The sequence below is a fragment of the Castanea sativa genome, chromosome 2 (genome assembly GCF_040712315.1).
Source record: "Castanea sativa cultivar Marrone di Chiusa Pesio chromosome 2, ASM4071231v1".
Taxonomy (NCBI): Eukaryota; Viridiplantae; Streptophyta; class Magnoliopsida; order Fagales; family Fagaceae; genus Castanea; species Castanea sativa.
Genome location: NC_134014.1, coordinates 46483071 through 46509972, shown reverse-complemented (window position 1 = coordinate 46509972; position 26902 = coordinate 46483071). Strand labels below are relative to the sequence as shown.

The 26902-nt window shown below is 35.8% G+C and overlaps 2 protein-coding genes across 2 annotated transcripts; both read right to left on the bottom strand.

The window, feature by feature from the left end:
- Positions 1-5780: 5780 nt before the first annotated feature.
- Positions 5781-6200, bottom strand: LOC142625422 (uncharacterized). Its single transcript, XM_075799084.1, has one exon. The coding sequence runs from the start codon at positions 6198-6200 to the stop codon at positions 5781-5783; it is 420 nt and encodes a 139-aa protein (XP_075655199.1).
- Positions 6201-21453: 15253 nt separating this feature from the next.
- On the bottom strand, positions 21454-22257 carry LOC142623995 (uncharacterized). Its single transcript, XM_075797487.1, has one exon. It carries the CDS (start codon positions 22117-22119, stop codon positions 21652-21654), a length of 468 nt encoding a protein of 155 aa, XP_075653602.1. The 5' UTR covers positions 22120-22257; the 3' UTR covers positions 21454-21651.
- Positions 22258-26902: the final 4645 nt, after the last annotated feature.

The window sequence follows — 26902 nt, the reverse complement described above, 5'->3', positions numbered from 1 at the left end:
ACTGAGCCTCAAAGAGGAGCTAAGGCAGCTAAGACTACCCAAACCAGGTCACAGACTGATGTGGCTCCTGGAGACAGAGGTCGTGACCTCCACACCACTGTACCAAATTGGAATCCACCCTTGATGTTGGATGGGTCCCCCCTCCCAGCAAACTCCTCCATTAGGGACCCCCAGCAAGGGAAGGCTGGGTACGTAGTAGATGCTGTAGAGCAGAATTTGCTACTACCCAATGATATAATCGAGCAAAGGACCCTGAGGACACATAAGGTGTTTCTAGGTCTGAAGAGAGACCTCGCAAAGGTAAGTTAAGTCTGACACTCATTATTCATTAATTTTTTTTGTTATTATTATTATTATTATTATTATTATTATTATATTTTACTTTGCATATTACGTATTTGTTGTGTTTCCTATGTAGGTTGTCCAAGCCGCTTTTAGGTCTGAGGAGCTGGTAGGCTACTTTCACCGGAAATACAAGAGTGCGGAAGGAAGGAGGATCGCTGTTGTTGAGGCCTTCAACGTTGCTGAGAAGAGCCTAAAGTAGTTGAAAATCCAACTTTCTCAATCCAAGAATAATAGAAAAAGCACAGAGGCTGCATTGGAGGGGGCAGAGAGGAAAGTCGAGACACAACACAAGCAGCTCCGCCAAGCTGAGCTTGACCTTGCTACTGCCAGGGAGCAAAATAAGTTACTAATGAAAAGGCTGGAGGAGGCTGAGAAGGCCAAGGACCAGGCTGAACAAGACGGCTACAATGTGGGGGTAGCTGAGACCGAGGAAGCCTTCAGGTCCAAGGTTATGGGGGTATGTAGAGTATACTGCCTCCAAGTGTGGAATGAGACCCTCAACTAGGCAGGGGTTGAGGCCTTCTCGGCACTCAAGAGGGCAGAAAACATATACTACCCTGCTGCAATCCGAACCCTAGGCCCCCTAGCCTCTCAGGATGATGCAACCCTACCATTGCCAGCCCTACTGAAGAGACTGTCTAAGGACCCTCCTCTTCCCAGTAATCCTCAAAAAGGGGGAGAGCAGACCAGTGCCCTTGACAAAGAGCAAGAAGCCCTTCTTGAGAAGACAAAGCCCTTGGACGCACCCAAGGATTCTTCCAAGGATGGGGTGGTTTCTTAGGGCCACGAATTGGTTCTGGCAACCCTCCCCATCCCTACCAAAGAAGATCCAAAGGGCAAAGGTGTGGCACCCTCAACAACAACTACCACTCAACTTGCCAAGACTCCCAAGGACAAGCTCGTAATAAAAATGGAGTCATGAGTTGTCGTTCTTTTTTTTCTTTCTTTCTTTTTTTTAAAGCTTGTAACACAAGTAGACCTTTTGTAAGCAAATTTCCTTCTTCTAAGGCACAGTTCAATGAAAACTATAAATTTTCCTTTCATAACTATTATACCTGTATTTTTCCATTGCATAGTTTTTATTTCATTTAACACTATTCAACACTCAACTAATATAACAATAAGATATAATCCCATTTGGTTATTTGTATAAGTGGTAGTACAACTATCACATCTTATTGGTTAGCAACAGAGTAGGTTAAATCTACTAAGTCTACAACATCATTAAAGCACACTCTTAACCTCGAAAATTATACACAACAACAAAATATTCATTCACCTCGGACTAAGTAAGTTTAAAGAACTTGGGAGAAGACAATCAGGTCCTGATTAGCCAGCAAAAACATTTGAAATACTTACAAATGTCTTAAGTGATGTTCATGAATGTCCATTTAGCATGGATGGTTCTATCTTAGACTTAAGTAAATAATGAGAAGTATTGGTTTACCTAAAGTATGTGGTCCAAGGAACTAGAAATAACTAAGGTTATGTTCAACACTTAAAAAAACAATTAAAAATATCAATTTACCCAAGGTATGTGGTCCGAGAATCCAGGCATGACCAATGTTCTGTTTGATACTTAGGAAAATGATGTTAAGTATTAATTTACCCAAAGAGATGGTCCGAGGAACCACACGTAACTAAGGTTCTATTTAATACTTAGAGAAATAGTTAAAAATATCAATTTACCTAAGGTATGTGGTTCGAGGAGCCAAGCATGACCAATATTCTGTTTGATACTTAAAAAAACAATTAAAAATATCAATTTACTCAAGGTATGTGGTCCGAGGATCCAGGCAAGACCAAGGTTTTGTTTGATACTTAGGAAAATGATATCAAGTATTGATTTACTCAAAGTAGATGGTTTGAGGATCCAAACATAATTAAGGTTCTGTTTAATACTTAGAGAAATAGTTGAAAATATAAATTTACCCAGGGTATGTGGTTCGAGGAGCCAAGCATGACCAATGTTCTGTTTAATACTTAGAAAAATTAGAAATGTAATGCATAGTGTAATAAACGATATATGACAGAAAAGACTTTTATTAATAATAATACATTCATAAGTTATTTACATTCCAAGGACGTGGTACAACATTTTCATCTAGATCTTCAAGATAATATGCCCCTATCCCAACCATCGAGGTGATGCAATATGACCCTTCCCAATTGGGCCCCAATTTTTCCCATGCTGGATTTTTTGCAATACCCAAAACCTTCCTTTATACCAAATCCCCTAGCGCTAGTGGTCTTAACTTCACATTTGAGTCATAACCTTGTTTGAGCTTGTGTTGATAATATGCCAATTGAACCATGGCGTTTTCCCTCCGTTCTTCAACCAAGTCCAAGCCCTTCTCTAACAACTTATCATTGTTGCTTGGAGTGAAAGAATTGGTCCTCAATGTTGGAAAACTGGTTTCGAGAGGAATTACAGTGTTAGCCCCATAAGTCATTGAAAATGGTGTCTCCCTTGTGGATCTGCAAGGGGTAGTTCGATATGTCCAAAGGATGTGTGGCAGTTTTTCCACTCATTTTCCCTTCGCATCATCCAACCTCTTCTTGAGCCCATTCACTATTACTTTATTGACAATCTAGGCCTGTCCATTCCCCTATGGATAAACTGAGGTGGAATATCTGTTCGTAATGCCCAAATCGCAACAATATTTTCTGAAGGCCTTACTATCAAACTGAAGGCTATTGTCTAAGATGAGGGTATAAGGAATTTCAAACCTGGTGACAATGTTTTTCCAAACGAATCTTTTTGCATCCAAGTCCATGATATTTGACAGTGGCTCTAATTCAACCCAGTTGGTGAAATATTCCATGTTGCCTTTGGGAAGGGTCCTACAATATCCAAGCCCCATTGAGCAAAAAGCCAAGGGTTGGATAGAGGATTAAGGATGCCCCCTAGCTGATGAATGTCCGGTGCAAACCTCTGATACTGGTTGCACTTTTTCACATACTTCTGTGCTTCCCTCTGCATATTTGGCCACCAGTATCCTTGGGTGAGTGCCCTGTGAGATCAGGATCTACCTCCTGTGTGACTGCTACAAATTCCTTCATGTAATTCTTCTAGAAGTAGCTCTGTTGCTTCAAGGTGTATACATTACAAGTAGGGTCCAGAAAAAGAACGTTTGTACATCTTTTAGTCCTCGGATAGCCAGAACCGAGGAGCCTTTATATGAATCTTATCCGCTTCAGACTTCTCCTCGGGTAAGATATCTTTCTTAAGGAATAGCACTATGGAGTCCATCCAACTAGGTCTTGCCCTGATCTGATGAACTCGGACTATGTCACCTCTGATCTTAGTAGGCTTGTACAGGTCTTTAACAAGGATAACCCGAGGTAAGCTCTACGCCGAGGATGTTGCAAGGGTAGCCAAGGAATCATCATGGGTATTCCTACTTCTGCGGACTTGCACTAAGGTGAAAGACTTAAATTTTAACTGTAAATGTTTCACCTGATTCAAGTATTCTTGCATTCTTGGATCTCTAGCTTCCAATTCCCCTTCCACTTGTCCAACAACCAATCTCGAGTCTGAGAACATCTCCATTGTTTTTCCTTCCACCTTCTGTACCATAGCCATCCCAGCCAATAGGGCCTCATACTCAGCTTCATTATTTGTGGCCGAGAAACTTAACCTTAAGGATTTTTCAAGAACGATCATCTCGGGAGAAACTATAACTAGTCCCACTCCTAATCCTCTTTGATTTGCCGCACCAGCAACATACACCTTCCAGGATGTAGGCTCTTGCAGGGAGATCATGCCAACTGATTTTTCATATGTTCTGCTTGTCTTCTTCTTCATCTACAGAAGATTCAGCAAATTTGGCCACTAAATCTGCAAGAACTTGACCCTTAACAGAGGTACGAGGTATGTACCTAATATCAAAGGCCTCTAAGATTGTACCCCACTTGGCAATCCTTCTAGTGTAATCAGCACTCCAAAGTAATGATTTGATTGGATTTTGGGTTAAGACAACAACTGTATGAGATTAGAAGTAGTGGGGGAGTTTACACGTAGCGTGCACCACTACTAAAATAGCCTTTTCCAATGGTAAGTAACGAATCTCTACCTCGTGCAACAACTTGCTCACGTAGTAAACTGGCCTCTGCACACCATTGTCAACTCGTACTAGCACCAAACTAACAGCATGAGAAGCCATAGCAATATAAGCAAACAAAACCTCATCCTCCTCGAGCCTGGACATAATAGGTGGCCGAGAAAGGTATTCTTTAAGTTAATGAAAGGCCAAGGCACATTCCTCTGTCTATTCAAATCCCTTCTACTTATTTATTAACTGGAAGAAAGGCCTACATCTGTCCGCAGACCGAGAGATGAATCGGTTCAAGGCAGCAGTCATTCTGGTTAATTTTTGAACTTCTTTAGGATTTCGAGGTGGCTGTAAATTGTTAATTGCCTTAACCTGATCAGGATTGACCTCAATTCCACGATGAATAACCATATAACCTAGAAATTTACTTGATCGCACGCCAAAGGAACATTTGGAAGCATTGAGGCGTAACTTGTGTTTCCTTAATATCTCAAAGATATTCCCCAGGTCTCCCACATGCTCAAACACCATCTTACACTTCACTACCATGTCATCTACATAAACCTCAATATTCTTACCTAGTTGTGGCTCGAACATCTTGGTCATCATCCTTTGACAGGTAGCCCCTGCATTCTTTAAACCAAAGGGCATTACTTTGTAGTGATAATTTCCTGTAGGAGTGACAAAGGTTGTTTTCTCCTGATCGTCTAAGGCCAGGGGTATCTGATGATATCCTTGGAAGGCATCCAGAAAACTTATCCGAGGATGCCCAACAATGGCATCTACCAATTGATCTATAAGAGGCATTGGAAAAGGGTCTTTGGGACAAACTTTGTTTAAATTTGTGAAGTCTACACATACTCGCCATTTCCCATTCTTCTTTTTCACTACCACTGCATTAGCCAACCATTCAGCATAAAATACCTCCTTAATAGCTCCTGCTTACTTGAGCTTGATCACCTCCTCCTTGACAGCCTCGAAATGCTCCTTAGATGATTGTCGAGGTGGTTGCTTCCTTGGTCTGACAGTTGGGCTGACATTCAAATGATAACAAATGAAGCTCGGATCCATTCTTAGGGCCTCATAAGCATTCCAAGCAAACACATCAATGTTTTCCCTAAGAAACATCATTAACTCGTCTTTCTCCCGAGGAGGCAATTGAGCTCCAACCTGAAAGTACTTCTCCTTATCATTACTTATAATAACCTTTTCTAACCCTTCACACTCTACTACCTCCATTGAATTTACAGATAACACCGGCTCCTTTGATTGCTACAAACTTTGCTCATTTGATGCCGAAGACTCTCCTTCAGCTTGATGCCTAATTGCGGCCACCAAGCATTGTCTAGCCATAGACTGGCTCCTTACTAGCTCTTCAACCTAGTCACTAGATGAATACTTCACCTTCAAGAGCAAGGTGGAGGAAACAGCCTCCATGGCATGAAGCCAAGGTCTCACCACTATGGCCGTGTAGGGAGAATACGCATCCATCACTATGGAGTTGACCTCCACCACCTTTGACCCAATTTGCACTGGTAGTTTAATTTGCCCTATTGGTATAACCACTTTTCCATCAAAACCTACTAGGGATGAATGATAATTAGTCAAATCCCTAGGTTTCAGCCCCAACCCCTTATACAAGTTAAGGTACATAATCTCTGCCCTAGTGCCTTGATCAACCAATACTCGCCTCACATCATATCCCCCTATCCTGAGGGTAACCACTAATGCATCATCATGTGGCTGCAAGGTACTAGCCTTATCCTCATCAGAGAAACTCAGCGTTGGTCTGACCACCATTCTACTCCTCTTGGGCTCAGGCTAGGATGCCCCCACAGGTGGCTGGGTTATAGACAATACCCTAGAGTGGTAAGAACCAACTCTTCTCGGGGCAGCAAGAATAACATTAATTGTACCTAGAGGTGGTTTTGAAGAAGCATCCCTCTGAGATCCTGATCTTGCCTGGCCCCTCTACTTGTTGGGATAATAAAGAAATTGCTTTAACTTGCCACTTCGGACTAGCTGCTCCAGGTGTCCCCATAGAGTTCGACAATCCTCGGTAGTATGTCCTCGCTCCTGGTGGTACTGACAATGAAGGCTTTGGTTGTGCCTTGTGGGGTCTCCTTCCATTTTATTTAGCCATTGAAAAAATGGTTCATTCTTGATTTTTTTTCCCAGATTTGATGCACTGGTTCTCGAAACAACACATTAACTGCTTGTGGTGCAGCAGTAGCCCCAGACTGCCCAGAAAAATCTGGCCGAGGACGATTATTGTTGAACTTATCCGACCTGAAGTCCCTCTTATCCTGAGAGACCACCTTTGCTTTGCCTTTACCTAACTGTTGGTCCTTCTCTACTCACATATACTTATCAACGCGGTCCATGAGCTAACGTACATTACTAACAAGTTTCCCTATTAACGATTTCCTCAGACTGTGCTTGGCAGGCAGGCCGACCTTAAAATTTCTTATGGCCATGTCATCAAAGAACCTGCCTCCAGACCGTCAAACCACCTCATTGACAAAGGTCCTAAACTAGATAGGAATACCTTGCACATCAAAGTCTCATTTTTGGAGTGCACAGCTATCCTCTGGTTGAAATGGCTCACATGCTCCATAAGGTCTGTTCGACCATTGTACATGGTGAATGTTGGCTGAGTGAATCGTTAAGGAAGCCTTCCTCTTTCAATTCTACGCGTGAAGGGTGATTTAGAAACCTGGTTCAATGCTCTACTCATAGTGTCATTCCCTAAGCCTCTGCAAGATGAATTCCTATTCCTGCAGTTACGAGGGTTGTCCTCCTCATACGAGAATAATTCACTAGGGGGAGTCCTTGACTTGGGCCTATAACTGCTATCCCCACCATCATCAGAAGAAGGGTTAGAAATGGAAGGAGTTCACTTCCTTCGCTCGTGATGTAACTTCCTCCTCAAATGATCAATCTCCAACTGCATGGCTCTAGCATTTTCTATATGAGAGACACGGTTCCCACCTCGTGATTGACTCCTGCTAGTATGGGTGGTGTGCAGACTCCCCTCTCAATCCGTTCAAGATTAAGGAAGTGATCTTGATGTTAAGATCCCATAGACTCAGCTTGGTGCGGACCTGATCCTACCATAACGTTAAACTCACTAAAACATAAGGTTCCCCATAGACGACGCCAATTGTAAGGATACAATTTGTACCTAAGCCCGAGATAGGAAGGGAATAGGCCCAAATGGCCTAATACAATGAATTTGTAGAGAGTGAGTTTGAAATCTAAGTTCTAATGAGTTTGTACATCAATTGTAATGGGCCAAGATGACTATAGAACAAAGGTGAAGCAGTTTTATGTAAGGAAAATCGTCAGTCCGAGGAGGCTGGTTCTTCTATATATCTCACTTAATGACAAATTACAAATATTGTTCTTTAATCTACAGTGTTTTTCTCCCTTTCTTTTTCGATCCTTCATCCTGGGAGTCTCCTCTCCCTTTTATATCATCCTTCCTCCTCTCTCTACCCTCCACATATGAATTAGATTGTTGGTCTGGATACTTGTCCCATTAGCACCTTTCTGAAACCTTTGTAAGTAACTGTAAGGCTAAACATTGCTGCTCAGGTATTACTTTTTCATTAATGCAGCTAGAAAGTTAGCTGCAGAGCATTCAATGCAGTGGTAACAACTTTCTCTTTATATATTTTAGGACTTCCCTCTCTCCTGCGTTTCTGTGATGCTTATCCATATAGATAGAATCTCCTAGAACATTGCCCTGGATGGCAGACCATCCCTTCAGACCTCGACTTCGTTCAGCCGAGGAGACACCTCTCTTTAGACCATTGTAACTTGACTTCTTTTTTTCTTCATCAAAGCTAACTTTCTTAACAACGCTTACCCCGTCCTCGGACAATTAGGCGTCCTCGGACTGGGCCGCCGGCCCAATATACACATGGATACAAAATATTGCTCGACCCAACACCCCTACAATATGTATTGTCCTGTAATATTACTAGTCTTGAGTCCCTACCTAAATAATTGTTCTAAGTTTGCCACCAAATGCATGAACATCACCTCCTCCCCAATTATCATGATATGTAAAATAAAAAATAAAAAAAAGTCCTTGTAATATTACTGTCACGCCTAAACCCAACTATAAAGATAGACAAGTGACAACCGCCGCACGCTTATAAAGTAAGCACCCTACAAGTGTGCAAGGTCTTCTTAGCAACTAAAATTTATCCTCAAAAAATTAAATCTAATAAATCCAAAATACCTCAACAATTTCTTTATGAATTGATTTCCAATAATTTAATAGGAACAAAATCCAAACCTCATGTACATAATGCCAATTGGCCAATGAATATAAAACTATTAGAAGACCCTCCAATCCCAAAATCACTACGCTTCTTTTCCTGCTCACAACACAACATCAAAACTCCCAAAACTTGCTGTTCTTCACAATCTAAAACTAGAGGGGGAAAAAGGGGTGAGCTGGCAATTCAATAAGTAACTAAAATCCTAATAAGTTCTATCAAGCAATAGATCTGTAAAGTAATAAGATGTAATATGAGTTTTCAAAAGTTATAGTTTACTATGGGTTTTCAAAAATATATATCATAGATGGTTTAGAAAGTAGTCAGTTTTCCATATATCAAAAGTTATAACTTATAATAGGTTCCAAAAATACATAAGCAGTTTAAATGACTCATAATAGTTCAAATACTCAAACGTAATTCATATTTTTAACAATCTTAAGATTATGGTCACGCTATATCCCCGTGACTGGGCATCAGAGTACCAATGAATAATCCACATTGGCTGGGTATTAGAGTACTAATGAATAACCCTCATTGGTTTGGGTATCAAAATACCAATGAATAACCCTCATTGGTTGGGTATTAGAGTACCAATGAATAACTCCCATTGGTTTGGGTATCAAAATCTATTCATAGTTAGACTGTCCATAATCATATATATGAAATCATAATTTCTAACAAAAATATATCTTATTCAAATACACACACACACGCGCGCGCATATATATATATAATCATATATTCAATATTCAAATATGTTTGTGATATTTCTATATTTTTTACTTTAAATCAATATAGCTAAAAAAAACAATTAAATAAAATAAATCTTATATTCAATGCTCATATATATATTTGTGAATTTTTTTTTTTTTTTACTTTGAATCAATATAGCTAAAAACAATTAAATAAAATACATCATATATTCAGTAATCAGATCTATTTGTGATAATTCTTTACTTGAAATCAATAATACAATAGAAATAAAATTGTAACAACTTGTAGATGCTTATTTTTTTTTAGAAGCCCAGCAGGAAGAAAAGCCTAAAGAGATGGGCAGAAGAGAGTGTGATGGAAATATCATTAAGCCCAAGTGGCAGGAATAATGGATCATGGGTCTATAAAGCAAACAAATGGACCCTAAAGAAGTAAATGGGCCTAAGAAGGTCCGGAAGAAAGAAATAGCAAACCCATGGGCAGTATAGATGCAGAAAAGTGAGAATGGGCCACAGCTGTCATAGCAGGCCCGAAGCAATGTAAGTAAAGAGAGTAAGGGGTAATGGAGAATCCATGAGCCCCAAAGATGAAGTATGAAGCACTTGGGTCAAGGAAGCCTAAGGAGTTAGTAAAAGCCTATGGGAAGCATAGAATTGGAAAGGGCCGAGGATGCCCCAAGAAAATAAACAGGCCAGGGATGTCCAAAGGGAAGTAAGCGGGACGCGGGAGCCTGCAAGTAGTAAAAGGCCCATTAAGTTTATCTAGCCATCAGAGAAGGAATGAACAGTAAAGCTCGAGGAAGCCCAACAACCTTGGGTCAAGTAGACTTCGCGGCAGGCATAACAGAATGATGCGGTAGGAAACAAATAACAAGGCTGAGAATAGAAGCATGGAACAGCCCACAATCAGGCAAAGGCCCAGCCTCTAAAGAAGCAAGCTATAAATGAGAAGTCAGGGAAAGCAGCCCACGTCATAAGAAATCAAAGATGAACAGCAGACTTGGCAGATGGACCTTCAAACCGCTACAAACACATGAGCAGCGGGCAGAATTTGGACGAGCATGGAGGTAAGACACACGCAAGGCCCAGACACCACCAGCCTGTACCAAACCAATACAGGAGGTGGTGAGGTCATGGGTCAGAGGTAAGAGGGCATGGTCTGGCGGTGGGAGGGGGGGGGGAACCCATTTTTGTGTTTCCTGCTTAAGCTCTTTTGGAGGCATTGTCCTATTGGGATGACATACCACCCAAAAGAGGCAAAGCTGAGTTGGAACCACTAGTTGCATGCCATGAGGGACGGAGAGAAGGAGAGTACTTATACTGTGGCTGGTAGGAATGCCACGACAAGCAAACAAACAAACAAAAGAGCCTTCTTTGTCTAGTGAGGTGGAGTGGCGCGGCTAGCACAGGTAAGTGGCGCTGGCTGGGTGACTGGCCAGTCAGTAATGGTCGGCAAAGACACCCGCACCAGACAAAAATGGCTATGGGCTAAAATGGTAAAAGCCCGCCATGGCTGGCACTATATATGGAGCCTTTGTTGTGCACGGCAAGTGGGGAGAGCAACCTCTGGGAGGATAATCGCTAAAATTAAAAAGACAATAAGAGTAAAAATCAAGGGAAAAGAGAGAAAGAATTAGAGATAATAGAAAGAAGAGTAAAAACGAAGAGAAAAAATTAGAGAGAATAGAAAGAAGAGTAAAAACGAAGAGAAAGAAAGGAAAGAACTAAGGAATAAAGAGAAGAGTAAAAGAAAAACAGAGAGAATAGAGTGGTAGGCATGCACCGAATAGGTCAATCTCTCTCTCCCTATCCATCCCATGTTCTCTGGTAACGGAGAAGGACCTCACTAAACATAAGTCATATAGGCCCGCCCCTTCAAAGCAGTTAATTTCTCCTTCAGAGAGATTAGTCGCGTTGAAGAGGTGATTCCCCTTCTTGACTTAGACTTGGCAATGTAACTTGATACGGTAGACTGACATCTATTTCTTTTAATAAGCTTATTGTTGTTCATTCAATACCTACCCTTCTGTTGTTATTTCATAAAACGGGTGTTCCTTATCAAAGTCCATTATTCACTTTTGTCTGAATCATAAAGGAATTTCCATTATTGTCTTTATTGTATCTGTCTGCCGTAGTTAATGTAACAGTTCTATCTGCCATGGGCATGTGATCAAAGCCTGATTAACAGGGGTATCATTTGTGCACAAGCCGGACCAACAAAGGTTGCTCTTGGACCGGTCCCAACTCTCTGATCTAGAAATCTTTAGGCCTAGTGTAGCAGCAGGTGGTCCAGCTCGACATTTGCAAAAAAAGGCCCACAAACAACTGTAAATAATTTTCAGTAGTTAAAATACGCAAAATAAAACCAATTAGGATAAAATAACTTACCTTGACTAGTTTACCACAAAGAACTTCTCCCTAACACTTTCTCTAAAATCCTTAGATCTCACCTAACAATTTATAAGCACAATTTACTCAATAATCAAATAATTTAAGAAAGACTTATAATGGTACCCGACTAGAAAAAGACTATTAAAAGTATCCCATAATTATTTGCTTATCTCACACCAAAATTCCACCTATCATAATACTCTTCTATATATATTCATTCTGCCACCATTAATGCCTTGAAAGAAAAGGCTAGTGCTATTTCACTCTAAGAAGGACAACGTGGGCCATCCTTCCAAGTACTGCACATACTTTTTTTTTTTTTTTTTGTTAGCCAACATCTTCAACAAAATTCATTGTTACGTATAGCCCTTTTTTTTTTACTTGTCAGAACTCAAACCTAAACCTATACTCACTACACCTTTTTGTTTTTTCTCCAAATCCATCAATTCGGTGCAGTTTCCTGGCACAAACACTGTGTAGAAAACTGATCCTTCACCCGCTTAAACCTGCAGCTTCAATATGCGCTCAACACTAAACCTAGAAAAATCTGCAGGTACGTCATCTAGTTTACAAAAGATAAATCTAAGCTTCTCTTCGTTTGCATCCTTAAAATTTTTGAATATTTAAATAATTTCTCTAGTCAAAATACTCACATAAAAAAAAACTCTAATTCCAAATAAAGCTTAAATTTGACACAAAAAGGGATTCTTAGGTTCTTACCTCAAGAGTGTAGTTAAACATTCTCTAATTCAGTCCTTTGAGTAGTCTCCTCTCTCAAAATATCTCCCCATATACCTTGACTTAATATGCTTATATATATAGCTTGGGTTTCAACCTTATTTTCTAAAAACTCCCTTATAATTATAAATTATAAAATTAACCCCACAAAAGATTTACTTAAATACCCTTCCTTTTAATCATTTTTTTTTTCCGGGTATTACAATCTCCCCCACTTATAAGAATTCAGTCCTTTGAATTCATTACAAGCTAAATGAATTATCACGCTTCCACTGTGCTACTCTAAAGCCACAATTGTATCGATCTATACAAATTTATCACTCATCACCATGGTTCAAAACTATTTCACAACATATGCGTAGACTTTTCTTTCCCAAGATTTGTAAAATAAAAATTTTCAAAGCAAATGGAGCCATGATGCTTCCGCTGCATAATACAATACCACTATAAAATCTCTTACTCAATTACCCATAGTTTAAGAACAACCATATTACGAAAAAAATATAAGATTCTTTAAAAAAAAATACATATCTCTAGTCTAAATAGCTCTCTAAGTTCCTTTCAATATGAATAAAAGTTCTAAGGCCCATTCATTTAGATTAACCCCAATAATTGATTTTGCATCAATTATTAATTTCAACAAAATTCCAAGGCCTAAGTAGACTCCAAAAATTACAAGGGAAATCCACAATTTTGATATCCACCATAGACCATTGAATGCTAGCATCCATTTAATTCTATACCTCAAAGCTAAGTAGTGCATCCAAAGTTCCAATCCTTCCTAAGTTCAAAACTAATTTACAATATATGTGTATATCACTATATCTTTTCTTCCCCAAGTTTTGTAAGAAAAAGAAATTCCAAAATCTCCATAAATAATCAATTGAGTATTGATATAAGGTCTTTCATAGAACCTCTATCTTAACCATAAATTATCTTCTCAAATAAGCAACACTTATTCACCTATTATCTCCAAATGATACTTGGCTAGAACTCATTGAAGAGTTGGGTTCCTTATAATTACATTGCCTATTATGTAAACAAATCTCTAAGTATACATCATCTAGAAGGGAATAGTCCATGAAGTATCTTAACTGCCTTTTTTTTTTTTTTATTTTTTTAACCTTGCAAATAATAGTCCCAGTAGTTTATAATAGTCTAGAACTTAAGAGTAATCTGCAATTTATAATCACTAACCATCTGCCAATATAAAACAAAAGGTACAACAATTGACTATAATTCAAATTGTAATAGTCTTTCAAAATAAACTCTCTTGCATCCCAACTCCTTCAATATCCAATAAAAAATATGGTTCACTAGTCCAATTCAATACTATCACGTACTTGTGTTCTATCCACTTTATTTTCTATTGAGCCAATCCATTAACTCTTATCAGTTAAGTTCAAAGAATTACATTTTTGGGATCAAAACTTATTTCCTCAAGATATTAAACAATCCTCCAAGTCCATAGAAAGAAATTGAGGACCTCAAACTTCTAAGTAACAGAACATGTCTCAAAAACATTTAGGGACTACCTCACACATAAATTAGGCTATGGTAATCCATGTAGGTCAACCCTAACAAGAACAATGATCCAAAAGAAGGTCGGTCCTTAACATTAGAATCCAAGGAAGTCCACCGATATATTACTAAATTATTTAAACACCCTCAGAATTTATATAATAACATATAATATAATGTGAACTACAATAACCACAAATTAATTTCCTTCACACTACAAACTTTCTGTTAATTTCCTTACTCCATATAAACTAAAATCAAGGAATCATAGCTCTAACATCAAACCCTAATCCCTAAATAAAGTTCTGCAATTTCCAATTTCCAATTCCCTAAAGGCATTCCAAATTTTGAATAGGGCATATAGTAAACTATCATTCAATAATTAAATCTATGAGAATCTCCTATAGATCAAACTAACCTTAGGTAGGTCAACTATATTAGGCAAAATTATCAAATGAGTTTTCAAAAGATCAGTCACAAAACAGCAAGAAGATTTCCTTTGCTTGTTTTTTTCTCACTCTCTTTTCCCTTTAATAAGAAGAAGAAGTTTTAATAACCAATCTGATCAATTACAAAATTTTCAAGAATAAAATACACCCACTTAATACTAGTATAAGATCATAGAAGTATATCAATTAAAATCCTCCCTTTTTGTATTTATAAGTCACGTATACATAACCACATAGACATAAATATCAAAACCTTCAAATATGATCTAACAAATCATCATATGATGGAACCTCACTTACACTTCTCATCAAGTCATCAACAGAACACTATCTATGACCTAATAACCTTCATAAACAATCACTAAAACCATAATCCCTAGTGCGCAAATTTTATTCCAAATCAAATCCTAGTATAGAGTCTGCAAGATCATAGCCTAAGCTCTGATACCATTAAAATTGTTACGCCCCGAACCCAACTATAAAGATAGGCATGTGACAACCGTAGCATGCTTATAAAGTAAGCACCCTACAAGTGTGCAAGGCCTTCTTAGCAACTAAAATTTATCCTCAAAAAATTAAATCAAATAATTCCAAAATACCTCAACAATTTCTTTATGAATAGATTTCCAATAATTTAATAGGAACAAAATCCAAACCTCATGTACATAATGCCAATTGGCCAATGAATATAAAACTATTAAAAGACCCTCCAATCCCAAAATCACTACGCTTATTTTCCTGCTTACAACACAACATCAAAACTCCTAAAACTTGCTATTCTTCACAATCTGAAACTGGAGGGGAAAAATGGGTGAGCTGACAACTCAATAAGTAACTAAAATCCTAATAAGTATCGAGCAATAGATCTATAAATTAATAAGATGTAATATAAGTTTTCAAAAGTTATAATATACTATGAGTTTTCAAAAATAACTAAAGAAGTTTCATAGTCTTAAAATAATAAGTTACAAATAGATCACATACTTTAATCTTACAAATATATATCATAGATGGTTTAGAAAGTAGTCAGTTTTTCATATATCAAAATTTATAACTTACAATAGGTTCCAAAATACATAAGCAGTTTAAATGACTCAAAATAGTTCAAATACTCAAATGTAATTCATATTCTTAACAATCTTATGACTATGGTCACGCTATATTCCCGTGACCTGGGCATCAGAGTACCAATGAATAGTCCCCATTGGCTAGGTATCAGAGTACTAATGAATAACTTCCATTGGTTTGTGTATCAGAATACCAATGAATAACCCTCATTGGCTGGGTATCAGAGTACCAATGAATAACCCCCATTGGTTTGGGTATCAGAGTATCAATGAATAACTCCCATTGGTTTGGGTATCAAAATCTATTTATAGTTAGACTGTCCATAATTATATATATGAAATCATAGTTTCTAACAAAAATATATTCAATATTCAAATATATTTGTGATATTCCTATATTTTTTTTACTTTAAATCAATATAGCTAAAAAAAACAATTAAATAAAAAAAAATATTATATTCAATGCTCATATATATTTGTGAAAATTCTTTATTCTTTACTTTGAATCAGTATAGCTAAAAAAAATTAAATAATATACATCATATATTCAGTAATCAGATATATTTGTGATAATTCTTTACTTGAAATCAATAATACAATAGAAATAAAATTGTAACAACTGTAAACAATTTTCAGTAGTTAAAATACGCAAAATAAAACCAATTAGGATAAAATTACTTATCTCGGCTAGTTCACTACAAAGAACTTCTCCCTAACACTTTCTCTAAAATCCTTAGATCTCACCTAACAATTTATAAGCACAATTTACTCAATAATAAAATAATTTAAGAAAGACTTATAATAGTGCCCGACCAAAAAAAGACTATTAAAAATATCCCATAATTTTCTGCTTATCTCACACCAAAATTCCACCTATCATAGTATATATATAAATATTCATTCATTCATTCTGCCACCATTAATGCCTTGAAAGAAAAAGGCTAGTGCTATATCACTCTGGGAAGGACAATGTGGGCCATCCTTCCAAGTACTGCACCTACTTTTTTTTTTGTAGCCGACATCTTCAACAAAATTCACTGTTACGTATAGCCTTTTTTTTTTTTACTGGTTAGAACTCAAACCTAAACCTATATTCACTAGACCTTTTTGTTTATTCTCCAAATCCATCAATTCGGTGCAGTTTCCTGGCACAAACACTGTGCAGAAAACTGATCCCTCACCCACTTAAACTTGCAGCTTCAATATGCACTCAACACTAAACCTAGAAAAATCTGCAGGTACGTCGTCTAGTTTACAAAAGATAAATCTAAGCTTCTCTTCGTTTGCATCCTTAAAATTTTTTAATATTTAAATAATTTCTCTGGTCAAAATACTCACATAAAAAAAAAACTCTAATTCCAAATAAAGCTTAAATTTGACAAGAAAGAAATTCTTAGGCTCTTACCTCAAGAGTGTAGTCAAACTTTCTCTAATTCAGTCATTTGAGTAGTCTCCTCTCTCAAAATATCTCCCCATATACCTTAATTTAATATGCTTATATATATATATATAGTTAGGGTTTCAACCTTATTTTCTAAAAACTCCCTTATAATTATAAATTATAAAATTAACCCCACAAAAGATTTACTTAAATACCTTCATTTTAATCTTTTTTTTTCCCGGGTATTACAGTTACTGTTTTCCTTAATGATTATCCTCTCTAATCAGTTTTCCTTATTGTTATTACTCTACAATATTCTAATTCCAGACTGGTGACACTGTTATAATCACATGTGTTATTACTATTACCCTTCTTTACTTAGGGAGAAAGATGTGTTAGAACTTAATGGTTGGTTTTCTCTTTTTGAGGCGGATTTATTTGCTATTTACATTTGAAAAAGTGATCGGATGTTTTTTCTTAAAAAAATTGAGGAAAAATAAATAAATAATAGACTTTCTTTTTTACAATTTTTATATTAAAATTACCATCATAAAATAGTTTATTAACAAATATTTTAATGTTCTTCATTCGCGAAACTCATTTACTAATATATTTTTTTATAAATTTCTTTTTAAGCTTGGAGCACCCAGTGCAATGACAGCTGGATTCAAAGAGCTCAGCTTGCGAGGATTTATAAGTCACCAATAGCACGCTGGAAAAAAAGAGTGGGACCTGCGGCTAAAGTTGGCCATAGGGTATAGAGTATAGACAAACCTATTAGCTCTCCGAGATGAAAATTGCATTGATTGTCCATGGATATTACTGAAGGACCACATTGTTCATAAAAAAAAAAAAAAAACATTATTGAAGGAACACACTCTACAACCATTGTAGAAAAGCCAGGAAGCTTCCCTTGTATTCCTATACCCATAGGGTAAGCACTTCTCTTTTCATCTAGGGCCTGTTTTATAGAGGAATTTGAGTGATATTGTTGGGATATTTTTAATATATATGTGGGTGAAAATGTGTGTAAGATTGTTTAAAATGTGAAAATGGGTGTTAGAACCACACAACCAAATATGCCCTAATCACTGGAAATTATACTAGGGAAGGACAGCACACCCAAAGTTATTCTGAGACTTAAAACCATATATATATACATATTAATTGAACTCAATGTGCAGTGCAGTGCAGTGTTGGATAATTGAGCTCTATTGTGAATGCCTGTACTTCACTTTTATTTTTCAGCCTTTGGAAGAGAAAAGAGTGTGTATTTTTAATGGACTCCCTGGTCCATAACGTACTTTCAGTCTTGGACCATTCAACTTTTAAAAGACAAGTAAATATTTTTATATTAATGGATTATATATTATGGGTCTGGTTAATGTGTGCCTTTAGAATACACATTAAGCTATCTATTTATGGTAAAATTTTCTCAGAAATTGAAAAAAATGTTAATACTTTTTCAATTTTCGAATTTTTTTTTTTTAAAAAAAAAGAATGATTATTGTGTGCCCTTAGGACACACATTAAAAAAATCCTTATATTATATATGGAATCTGAGTTTTTTTTTTTTTTTTTTAAGTGAATAAAGATTGTATTAAAAAACTAAGAATTTAGAGACATGCATAAGCATAATGGTTCAATTGGTCCAGAACAATTAAACAAAAGAATGTCCTCATGTGTTACTGTCCACTCCCTTGTTAGATGGGTTTGTGATTGTAATATTTGAGAAATTAAAAAGTTCTCCTGTTCTTAGGAGGCCAACCAGTGGGTTGGTCGGAGGCACTCCAACAGTCAAGTTAGTAAAGACATTAAAAAAAAACTAGCTCAAAAACAAGATGATGGAGTGCATATTTTGCTCTCTGGTTTGTGAGAGTCTACATAAGGTTCTCCTTGTGGTGATTGGTCATTCTAGAGTGCAGTTCAACCATACTTAATTGGTTATTCTAGCCTAAGAACCACACTCGAAAATGTGATCAATCAACTAGCTAGCCTCGAGCTTGAAAGAATGTCTTCAAAAATTAAATTGATGTATATGTGCAGACTTGAGGGTAGAATGTTACTCTTTAGTCTTTATTATTGAACATTCGTTTCCAAGTGCCAGACAAGAATTGTTTTGTAAATAGTTGAATAGACATTATTGTAGCCAATAGGTTGTAAATAGTGAAAAATCATTATTGTCATTCTTTTGTATTATTGTACTACAATAAGTCTTGTGTTGATAGTTTGTATTATTAGTAAAAGACCACTTTGTAAACAAAAACACGTCACATTTTATTCTTTATCTTTTAGTTTGTCTCCTTATAAGACAAATTTTATTTTAAAGAGCTATATACACTTTTGTAAAAAAAGTGACGAAAAATAAACTTTCAGCTTTATGAAATAGGATTACATTCGTATATGAGCTATTTTAAATTCCAAGCAACTCTAGTAGTTTCACACTCTTTATTTATAATTTGGAGACAAGTTTACATTCTTTATATTGATGTAATATTTATTACCCGTTGTCAAAAAATTCAATGTGAAATAGTTAATTTCTCTATTGTTTTAAACATTAAATTCCTAATGAGTAAGATATTAAGATGCAAATGGGTAGTTAAATACATAGAAAACGTGAAGCCTACAGCCCGTAAAACAAATTGATTCTATAGTTATTACAGTATACAGCTTTGAAATGGACAAACTCCAAGTTGCACATAGACATAGTATATATATTGATAGTTGGGATTGGTCATTGTTTGGGTCCCGCGCCAATTAGCATATCACTTTCTAATTTTCGGACAGTTCCCTTTGTTTGGATCTAAATTCTTTCCCACTTGTTCAACACACGTGCTGTTCTATTCACATTTTCCCTCAGCTAAGGTCACTGTTTTCTTTCGGCCTTGCAATCAACATCGGATTCTCCACCAGCTGGCTTTCATCATGAGCCGGACCTATAAATTTTAAATTACCTTAAAGGCTTCAAACCAATTGGAACCAACAAGGGACTCCTATAATAATATTTGAGGTCGTCAATTTTGACTACATTTATTTTATAGGGTATATATACTTGTTCTTGGATTGTTCATTAGTAAGTGATGAACGACCAATTCTATGATCTAGGCAGGAAATTTAAGTTTGAAAGTTGCTTTATTGGTCATGGGTTCACTCTTACAAGGTCCTAGGTTTAAATCTTACAATAGAAAATTAAAAACACTTAGAGAAATAGCTATATTCTCTCAACTCATGCTCACGGGCTTTTTCAACGAGGATGATGTATATTTGTGGGTCATTTGAATCTTTTACTTAATTTTGGTCAGTATTATATGTCACAAATGCATATCTGATCTACTTCCTTTTTTTTTTAAGCTTTCTACTTTTACAAGTTGGGTAGTTTTGCACGGGATGCAGTTATTGTCAAAGCTGTCGCCATTTATTTACTTAATTTCTTTTACACGGTTTACGCATTCCCACATATCTGACTGTTTTAATTACAGTGCTACGTGTGCATTATATATGAACTCTAAAAGGGGAATGTTTCGAAAGTCACAACTTATAAATGATCCAATCCATTCCATAAATAATGAAATTAGTTGTTTGATAAGTAAGTATATATATTCCTGGACCCCCATTGGATACATTGTGAACTCATCATATCATAATAAGTTCGATCATAACAGCTGTGCCTTTACAATACAAAACTGCAAAGCATTTAACTCAAAAACCCAACATGTATTCCACTAAACCGCACAATTATTACCCTCTCTTCTCTCTCTAAACCAACCCTTAAAAATACAGCCAAGCAAATTCATGGCCCCAAAAACCAACCACTTGAAAAGTAAACATGATCCATCATCGTCACCGTCAACTTGTTAATCCGACGTTAACCCATCATTTTGTCATGATTATCTGTACAAGCCTCAATCTACCTATGACCCATTATCATCATTATTGGTATGTATAATCATTGTATGCCTCATAGGACTGTTACGGCTGTTAAAAGAGTCCCTTCTTCTTAAACTATAATCCAAATCGGGTGAAGCTTGAGTGCAAAAACACTACATGAATCTGTCTAAATCTAACCCCATTAACGCGTTGTTTAAACTTTAAACTTGCCAAACCCCACATTGTGCCATTCCGCGTAAAAATCGACCTACTTTGTTTACATATATACATTATGCAATACGAGACAAATAAACTTGCCTCCACATGGATGGTGGGAAAAAGAAAACTAAATTATTACTCTATGCATCGCATCCAAAAGTAAAAACAAAACTTAGAAATCGAAATCTTTGGCCCTCTTGTTAACGACACACACATCATACATATTTTTGTTAATGTCTATATCTTGCCCAGCCTATCCACCCCCATGAAATCCCAGAAATGAAAACGATGTTTAATTGTTTATCCTATTCTTTTGTTATTTTATACACAAAGAGGATTTCGCACGCAGCTTCCTCCGTTATAGTATATTGTTTACTTCATTCTCGACTAGCTAGAGTTTAATTTGAAAGAAGAGCAAAATGATTGTCGTTATCATTATCATTATGTGCTCATGTAAATGGCTCATCAACCTAAACAAGGGTAAAATTGTAACAAGACCCTTAGATAAATGGGTACAGTGCCACTCACTCATCACTTACTTTTTTTTTTTCTTTTTTTAATATGAACCCAGATTGCCGTATTTACAAAACTAACCCCAGAATAAGGTACCCCACTACTCAGGTATTGCACTCAACAATGCCGTAAACTTTCTACTACTACTACCACTCCTCCCTCTCCTTAACCCATCTCCGGCGACGACACTGCTCGGAGATTTGACCTCTCCGCCGGAAAACACCGGTTTCCGGCGACACCTACATTTCTCACCCCCAGTTCCTTTCGTCAAAGCAGAATTAGCTTTAACAGCCAATGCAGCCATTTCCTCAGCCTGCAAAGGGTGCTGTAGCTTACTCAACGGCAAAGCGAAATAAAGCTGACCCAGTTGAAGCTCGTCCTCGTCGTTCACGGCCGAAACGACATCGTCAAAGTCCATCTCGTCGGAGTTACAAATGAAACACGACGGGTATTTCTGTAACACGTAGGAAACCTTTACTGGGTACGAGAATTCCTGTAGCCGACCGTCTTGTAAGATCAGCTTTGCCGTTGCCACGTTTGTCGAATCAGACGAACTGCAAATACCCATTTTGAAAATTTTGAATTATACACTGCACTCAAGAGTCGCAACTCAACAAAATATTCTCATATATCTGAGTACAGGGTTTTTTTGAGAGAACTCGGCGGTGGAGGTGTGAATGGAAAAGGAGCTAGGTAAGAGTGGAAGAGAAAGTTGTGTGGGCTATATAGTAGAGAAGAAGTAGTGGGGATGCTTTGAAATTTGTACCAGGGTTGACACGTCAGCGTTGTCGTTTTGTGCAAGGCAGAGAAACAATTTTTCGATCAATGGGAAGTAGTAGTACTTGCCAGGCTGTGAGTTTGGTGGTGACAGGTTGTACGCACTTTTGCATTGGTCATATTTATGATTTAAGAGAGTAGCCCCACTTTTCAAGATGATATTACGGAGTCAGGGACTGGGGCTTTCTGTAATGTCTCTGGACTTTCATTCTGAAAATAAGGGTCATCATATTTCTTTTTCTGTTTAATTTATTTATTATTTTCTACAATTACTTGTTTACTGCAAAATATTTGTAAAGGCTGTATTTGATTAGATGGAAAACGTTTTTTTGAGTGAAATTATTTTAGGTGAACATATTTCCAATTGTTTGATTCCGTTCTAGAAAATACACTAAAAAATAGATTTTAGTGTTTGATTTGCATATAAATTTATTACCGGTAGAGGCTAAAAATTAAAAGTGTTATTCAGTTGAAGGTTAAATAGAAGTATAAAAGATTTTACATGGAAGAGACCCCAATTTTATGGTCAAATTGAGATTGATTTCAGTTTGACCGTATTTTTTGTTTTACCTGTGAACACCTTGTTGGGTGTAAAATATTTTCTGCATATGTTTTTTTACCCAAAACAAATATGGTTATGAGTTTATATTTGTAAACTTATAGATTATTGTGTCACAAACAACAAAGGAGCAATTCTGACATTCATTTCTAATTTTGTTGAAATTCACAAATTATATTAATTAATAGGTTATTTAGTAAACCTTATGTAATAAACTTATAATATTTTTAACATTTTTGTAACTAATATTTATTGTGAATAATAACATTCCCTTTATTTGAAATTGATTGATTTCATGGTTCATATCTCATATTAAATATTAGTAAAAATTTTAAGGGTATTGTGAGGATGAGGATCTCTAATCTAATTTAAGTGGGCGACCACTATTGTTCCTAAGGATACACCTTGGACCTCAGGGACGAACATTAGCTATCTGAGTCGCACGAAGGTAAAATATCATAAAGGGAAGAAAGCAGACTCGGCACAAAATACGAGATGAATGAAGGAGGAAGGGTGTAGAAGTCATCCCATTCGCATTAAATACAAGACAACCATTTCCTTGGCCGCATTACTGAGGAAATGACCATGAACAGTGGTGGCACAACTAAGATTGTAAAATAAAGGCTTACTAGCATGTTCCGGATGAGACAAAAGTCCCAGGAATGCAATCTCAGCCCTCCAAGTATAGGATTAAGATGATTTGTGTTGAAATATAAAATAAAAATTAGGATCCACAGGAGGGGGGATTAAGAAAAAGAGGAAGAAAAGGACTTTGTACCTAGGAGCTGAAATATTTGTATAAGTGGGAAAGAAACATACATATATAAAATAGACGTTCCTCGGGCCAAATTGAGGAGTTTTTTTTTCTTCATAATTTGCTGCCCTAGTCATTCCATACGTGTTTTTATCTCATTGTGATTAATTTTAACTTGTTGAGTGATCAATATCCAACTCATTCTCTAACAAATCTATTGTGGTGGGCTTATTGGGCCACTGTTTGAGCCATTTTTGGGCTGAGGGTCAAGTTGCCCCCTTATATTTTTGGGTCATGTGTGTACTTAGATTTTTTAATCTTTGTGTCAAGTGAGTCAATGAGTGCAAAATACTAAAAATGTAATATTAATAAACTATATAAAAAAAACAATCACATTTACTCAATAAAAATCACCACGTGTTTCTTAATAAATAAATAAAATAAAAATCACCACATAACAAAAATCACTACACGTTCTATCTTATTAAAAATTAGAAAAAAAAATGATCATAAGTAGTATTAAATTTAGATAAGAATTTTAATATGTGACTAATTAAGTTTACTTTAAAAAAATAATTTGACTAATTATCTATATTTTATAATAAAAATTGTATTTAATTTTAAATGCATCTATATGTATGCATGAATGCATGTGTTACATGCTTTAAAAAAATTAATTTGACTAATTATTTATATTTTTACAATAAAAATTTTGTTTAATTTTAAATGCATCCATGCATTTGCATGAAGTTACATGCTAGTCGACAATTATGACTTACATTTATCATACTCTATACTTAAGGAATATTAAAGATAAAATAGAAAGTATATAAACTTGAATCACTTTCCCTTAAAATTCTCCAAAATTGGTAAGAGTTTTGTAGTTTAACTAGCATTATTTGTTGTCTTTAGTAGAGACATCTAGGATTCAAATCATCCCACCACAATTATTGCATTTTTTTTTTATAAAAAAAAAAATTCCAAAATTGGAGGAATGTTATTTATTTATTATTTATTAAAAAAAGATTGAAATTCCTCCTCAACGGTTAAATTATTATTTTTCTTTAAAAAATATAAATTAGAGAAAATTAAATCTCAATTGTTAAGAGTTTTGTAGCTTAATAATATAATTTACCTCCTTTTTTTAATAGAATTTAAGTTTAAATCACCATTGACTCTAAGTCATGTTTATTACATACACTCTAGTGTACACATAATACACACAACTGCATTTTACAAGGGATGTCCTGAATTAAAGTCACAATATTTCTTGTAAAATGCAGTTGGATGTACACTTAGCTGCGTGCACTTTTAATTTTTCAATCACAATTCTAGTGTTGTTATAAGTAATTACTCTTAAGTTACCACTATCAAATTATGAAAAATAAAAAAATAAAAAATTCCAAATCCATTCCCCTTGGCTCTTTCCTCTCATGCTCAAATATTGGGGGAAAGTGCTGGGGAGTGAGGCCAAGAAAAGTAGGACAATTTGCTAAAGATTTCACCCTTTTTTGTGTAGGGGTTAAAGGTTTCACGTGAAGAACTGAAGGATGGAATTTATGGGGTCATTACCTAATAGCCATTATCTTGAATAGTACTGGATCTTCCATTTATGGCATCAGATATAGAGTGATAAAGTATAGCGTTGTAACGAAATGGGAAAAAACTTTTGTCAAATTCAGAAAAGTTTATTATGGTAGGCCATGGAGCATCCAGTGATACATGCATGAAACGTAAACTTTTGTCAGAAAAACTTGTTGTGCTCTCTTTTGTCAAATTCAGAAAAGCTTGGTTTTTTGTATGAGATTAGAGGAATGTTGAAGATTTACCATTTGCCTGCACTTGTTGCGTTTTGATTGGAACGTAAACTTTTGTGCTCTCTTTTTCTGACATGGTGTTTCAAATTTGCTATCATTATATTTCCATGAACAATTAATAATTAAAAACAAAAGTACTTTTCGGCATTTTACATGAGTTTTATTTGCTAATATATTATATATATGACTAATTGACATCATGATTTAGTGTTTTACTTTAGCCTTATTTGCAAAAGTTTATATGTCAACTCATTGGAAACTTTGCATCTAGCTTAGGATTCAGTGAATTCAAAACACTATAAACTGTGCATTTGGTTTCTTAGATCAAACAGCAATGACGGATCATGCATAAAAAAATATAAATAAAATCACTTTTCGCAAAATTTTCCAAAGCCAAATTGAAATAACACTTCGGAAAAGATGAAGGATAAGGAGTATTTGACTATAAACTATAAAAGGTCCCTATGACCAATTCTATGGCGAGTGAGAGACCATAAAGTGTATAGGCCAGGGTGTCATCATGTAATAATGAGAGAGAGAGAGTGAGAGAGAGATGACAATCGGTAAATGAAAATGGGGTCGAATGATAATCTAGTGATAATAACATTCATCATGATATATATCTCATGTATGTGACTCAAACCGCACTTCTCTCTCATATATTATCTATCCTTTAGAATAAAATGGTAAGTGAAAATAATCTGCCCTTAGGATAGAGTTAATGAATTTGTCAAATGCAATTTTCAAAATCTCACAGATTTTCACCTTGAATTTTATTACTGATAAGAGTTTCTAGTACTATTTAATGGGTGTGAGTGGATCTTGACTCATTATAATTTATAAATAATGATTAAGTTTAAATTTTGGTTTCTACTCTTACTAGATAAAGGAATACTAGTATTAATAATGCATTTAACCTTAAGAAGTTAGTCTAATAATTTCATGGGCGGCTCCACTTGATGCATTTAACCTTAAGAAGTTGGTCTAATAGTTTCATGGGCAGCTCCACTTGAAGCTCGGGGGTTCAAATCAACCCCCTAAAAATGGCAATACATATATAATTTTTAAAACTTTTTTTGTTTAAAGAAAATTTTGAACATCTTGACCTTAAATTTATCTTAAGCTCAGCAAAAACAAACTTAAATATGATTCTCTTAACAATATATTAGTCTTTTCAGACACATGCACACACAAAACCCAACAAAAAGCCAATTTGATCTAAAATTTAGAAAAAAAAAGTCTAATAACAAAAGTAGAAATTGTTAATCTTAAAGCTTAGAAAAAACACTTTTAGATCTTAAAATTTTTGAAATAAATCAATCAAATGAGAGATCAGTGAATGAATTATTGTTTGGCTATGTACATTGAAAGAAATGAACAAGAGATCGTAAGATTTATAATGAAGATATCATGTAACAATTTTAAAATATGAAATCTCGTAAAA

Excerpts from the sequence above, each read along its gene's own strand:
- LOC142625422 (XM_075799084.1), bottom strand. The coding sequence starts at position 6,200 with ATGGTGGTCAGACCAACGCTGAGTTTCTCTGATGAGGATAAGGCTAGT.
- LOC142623995 (XM_075797487.1), bottom strand. The coding sequence starts at position 22,119 with ATGGGTATTTGCAGTTCGTCTGATTCGACAAACGTGGCAACGGCAAAG.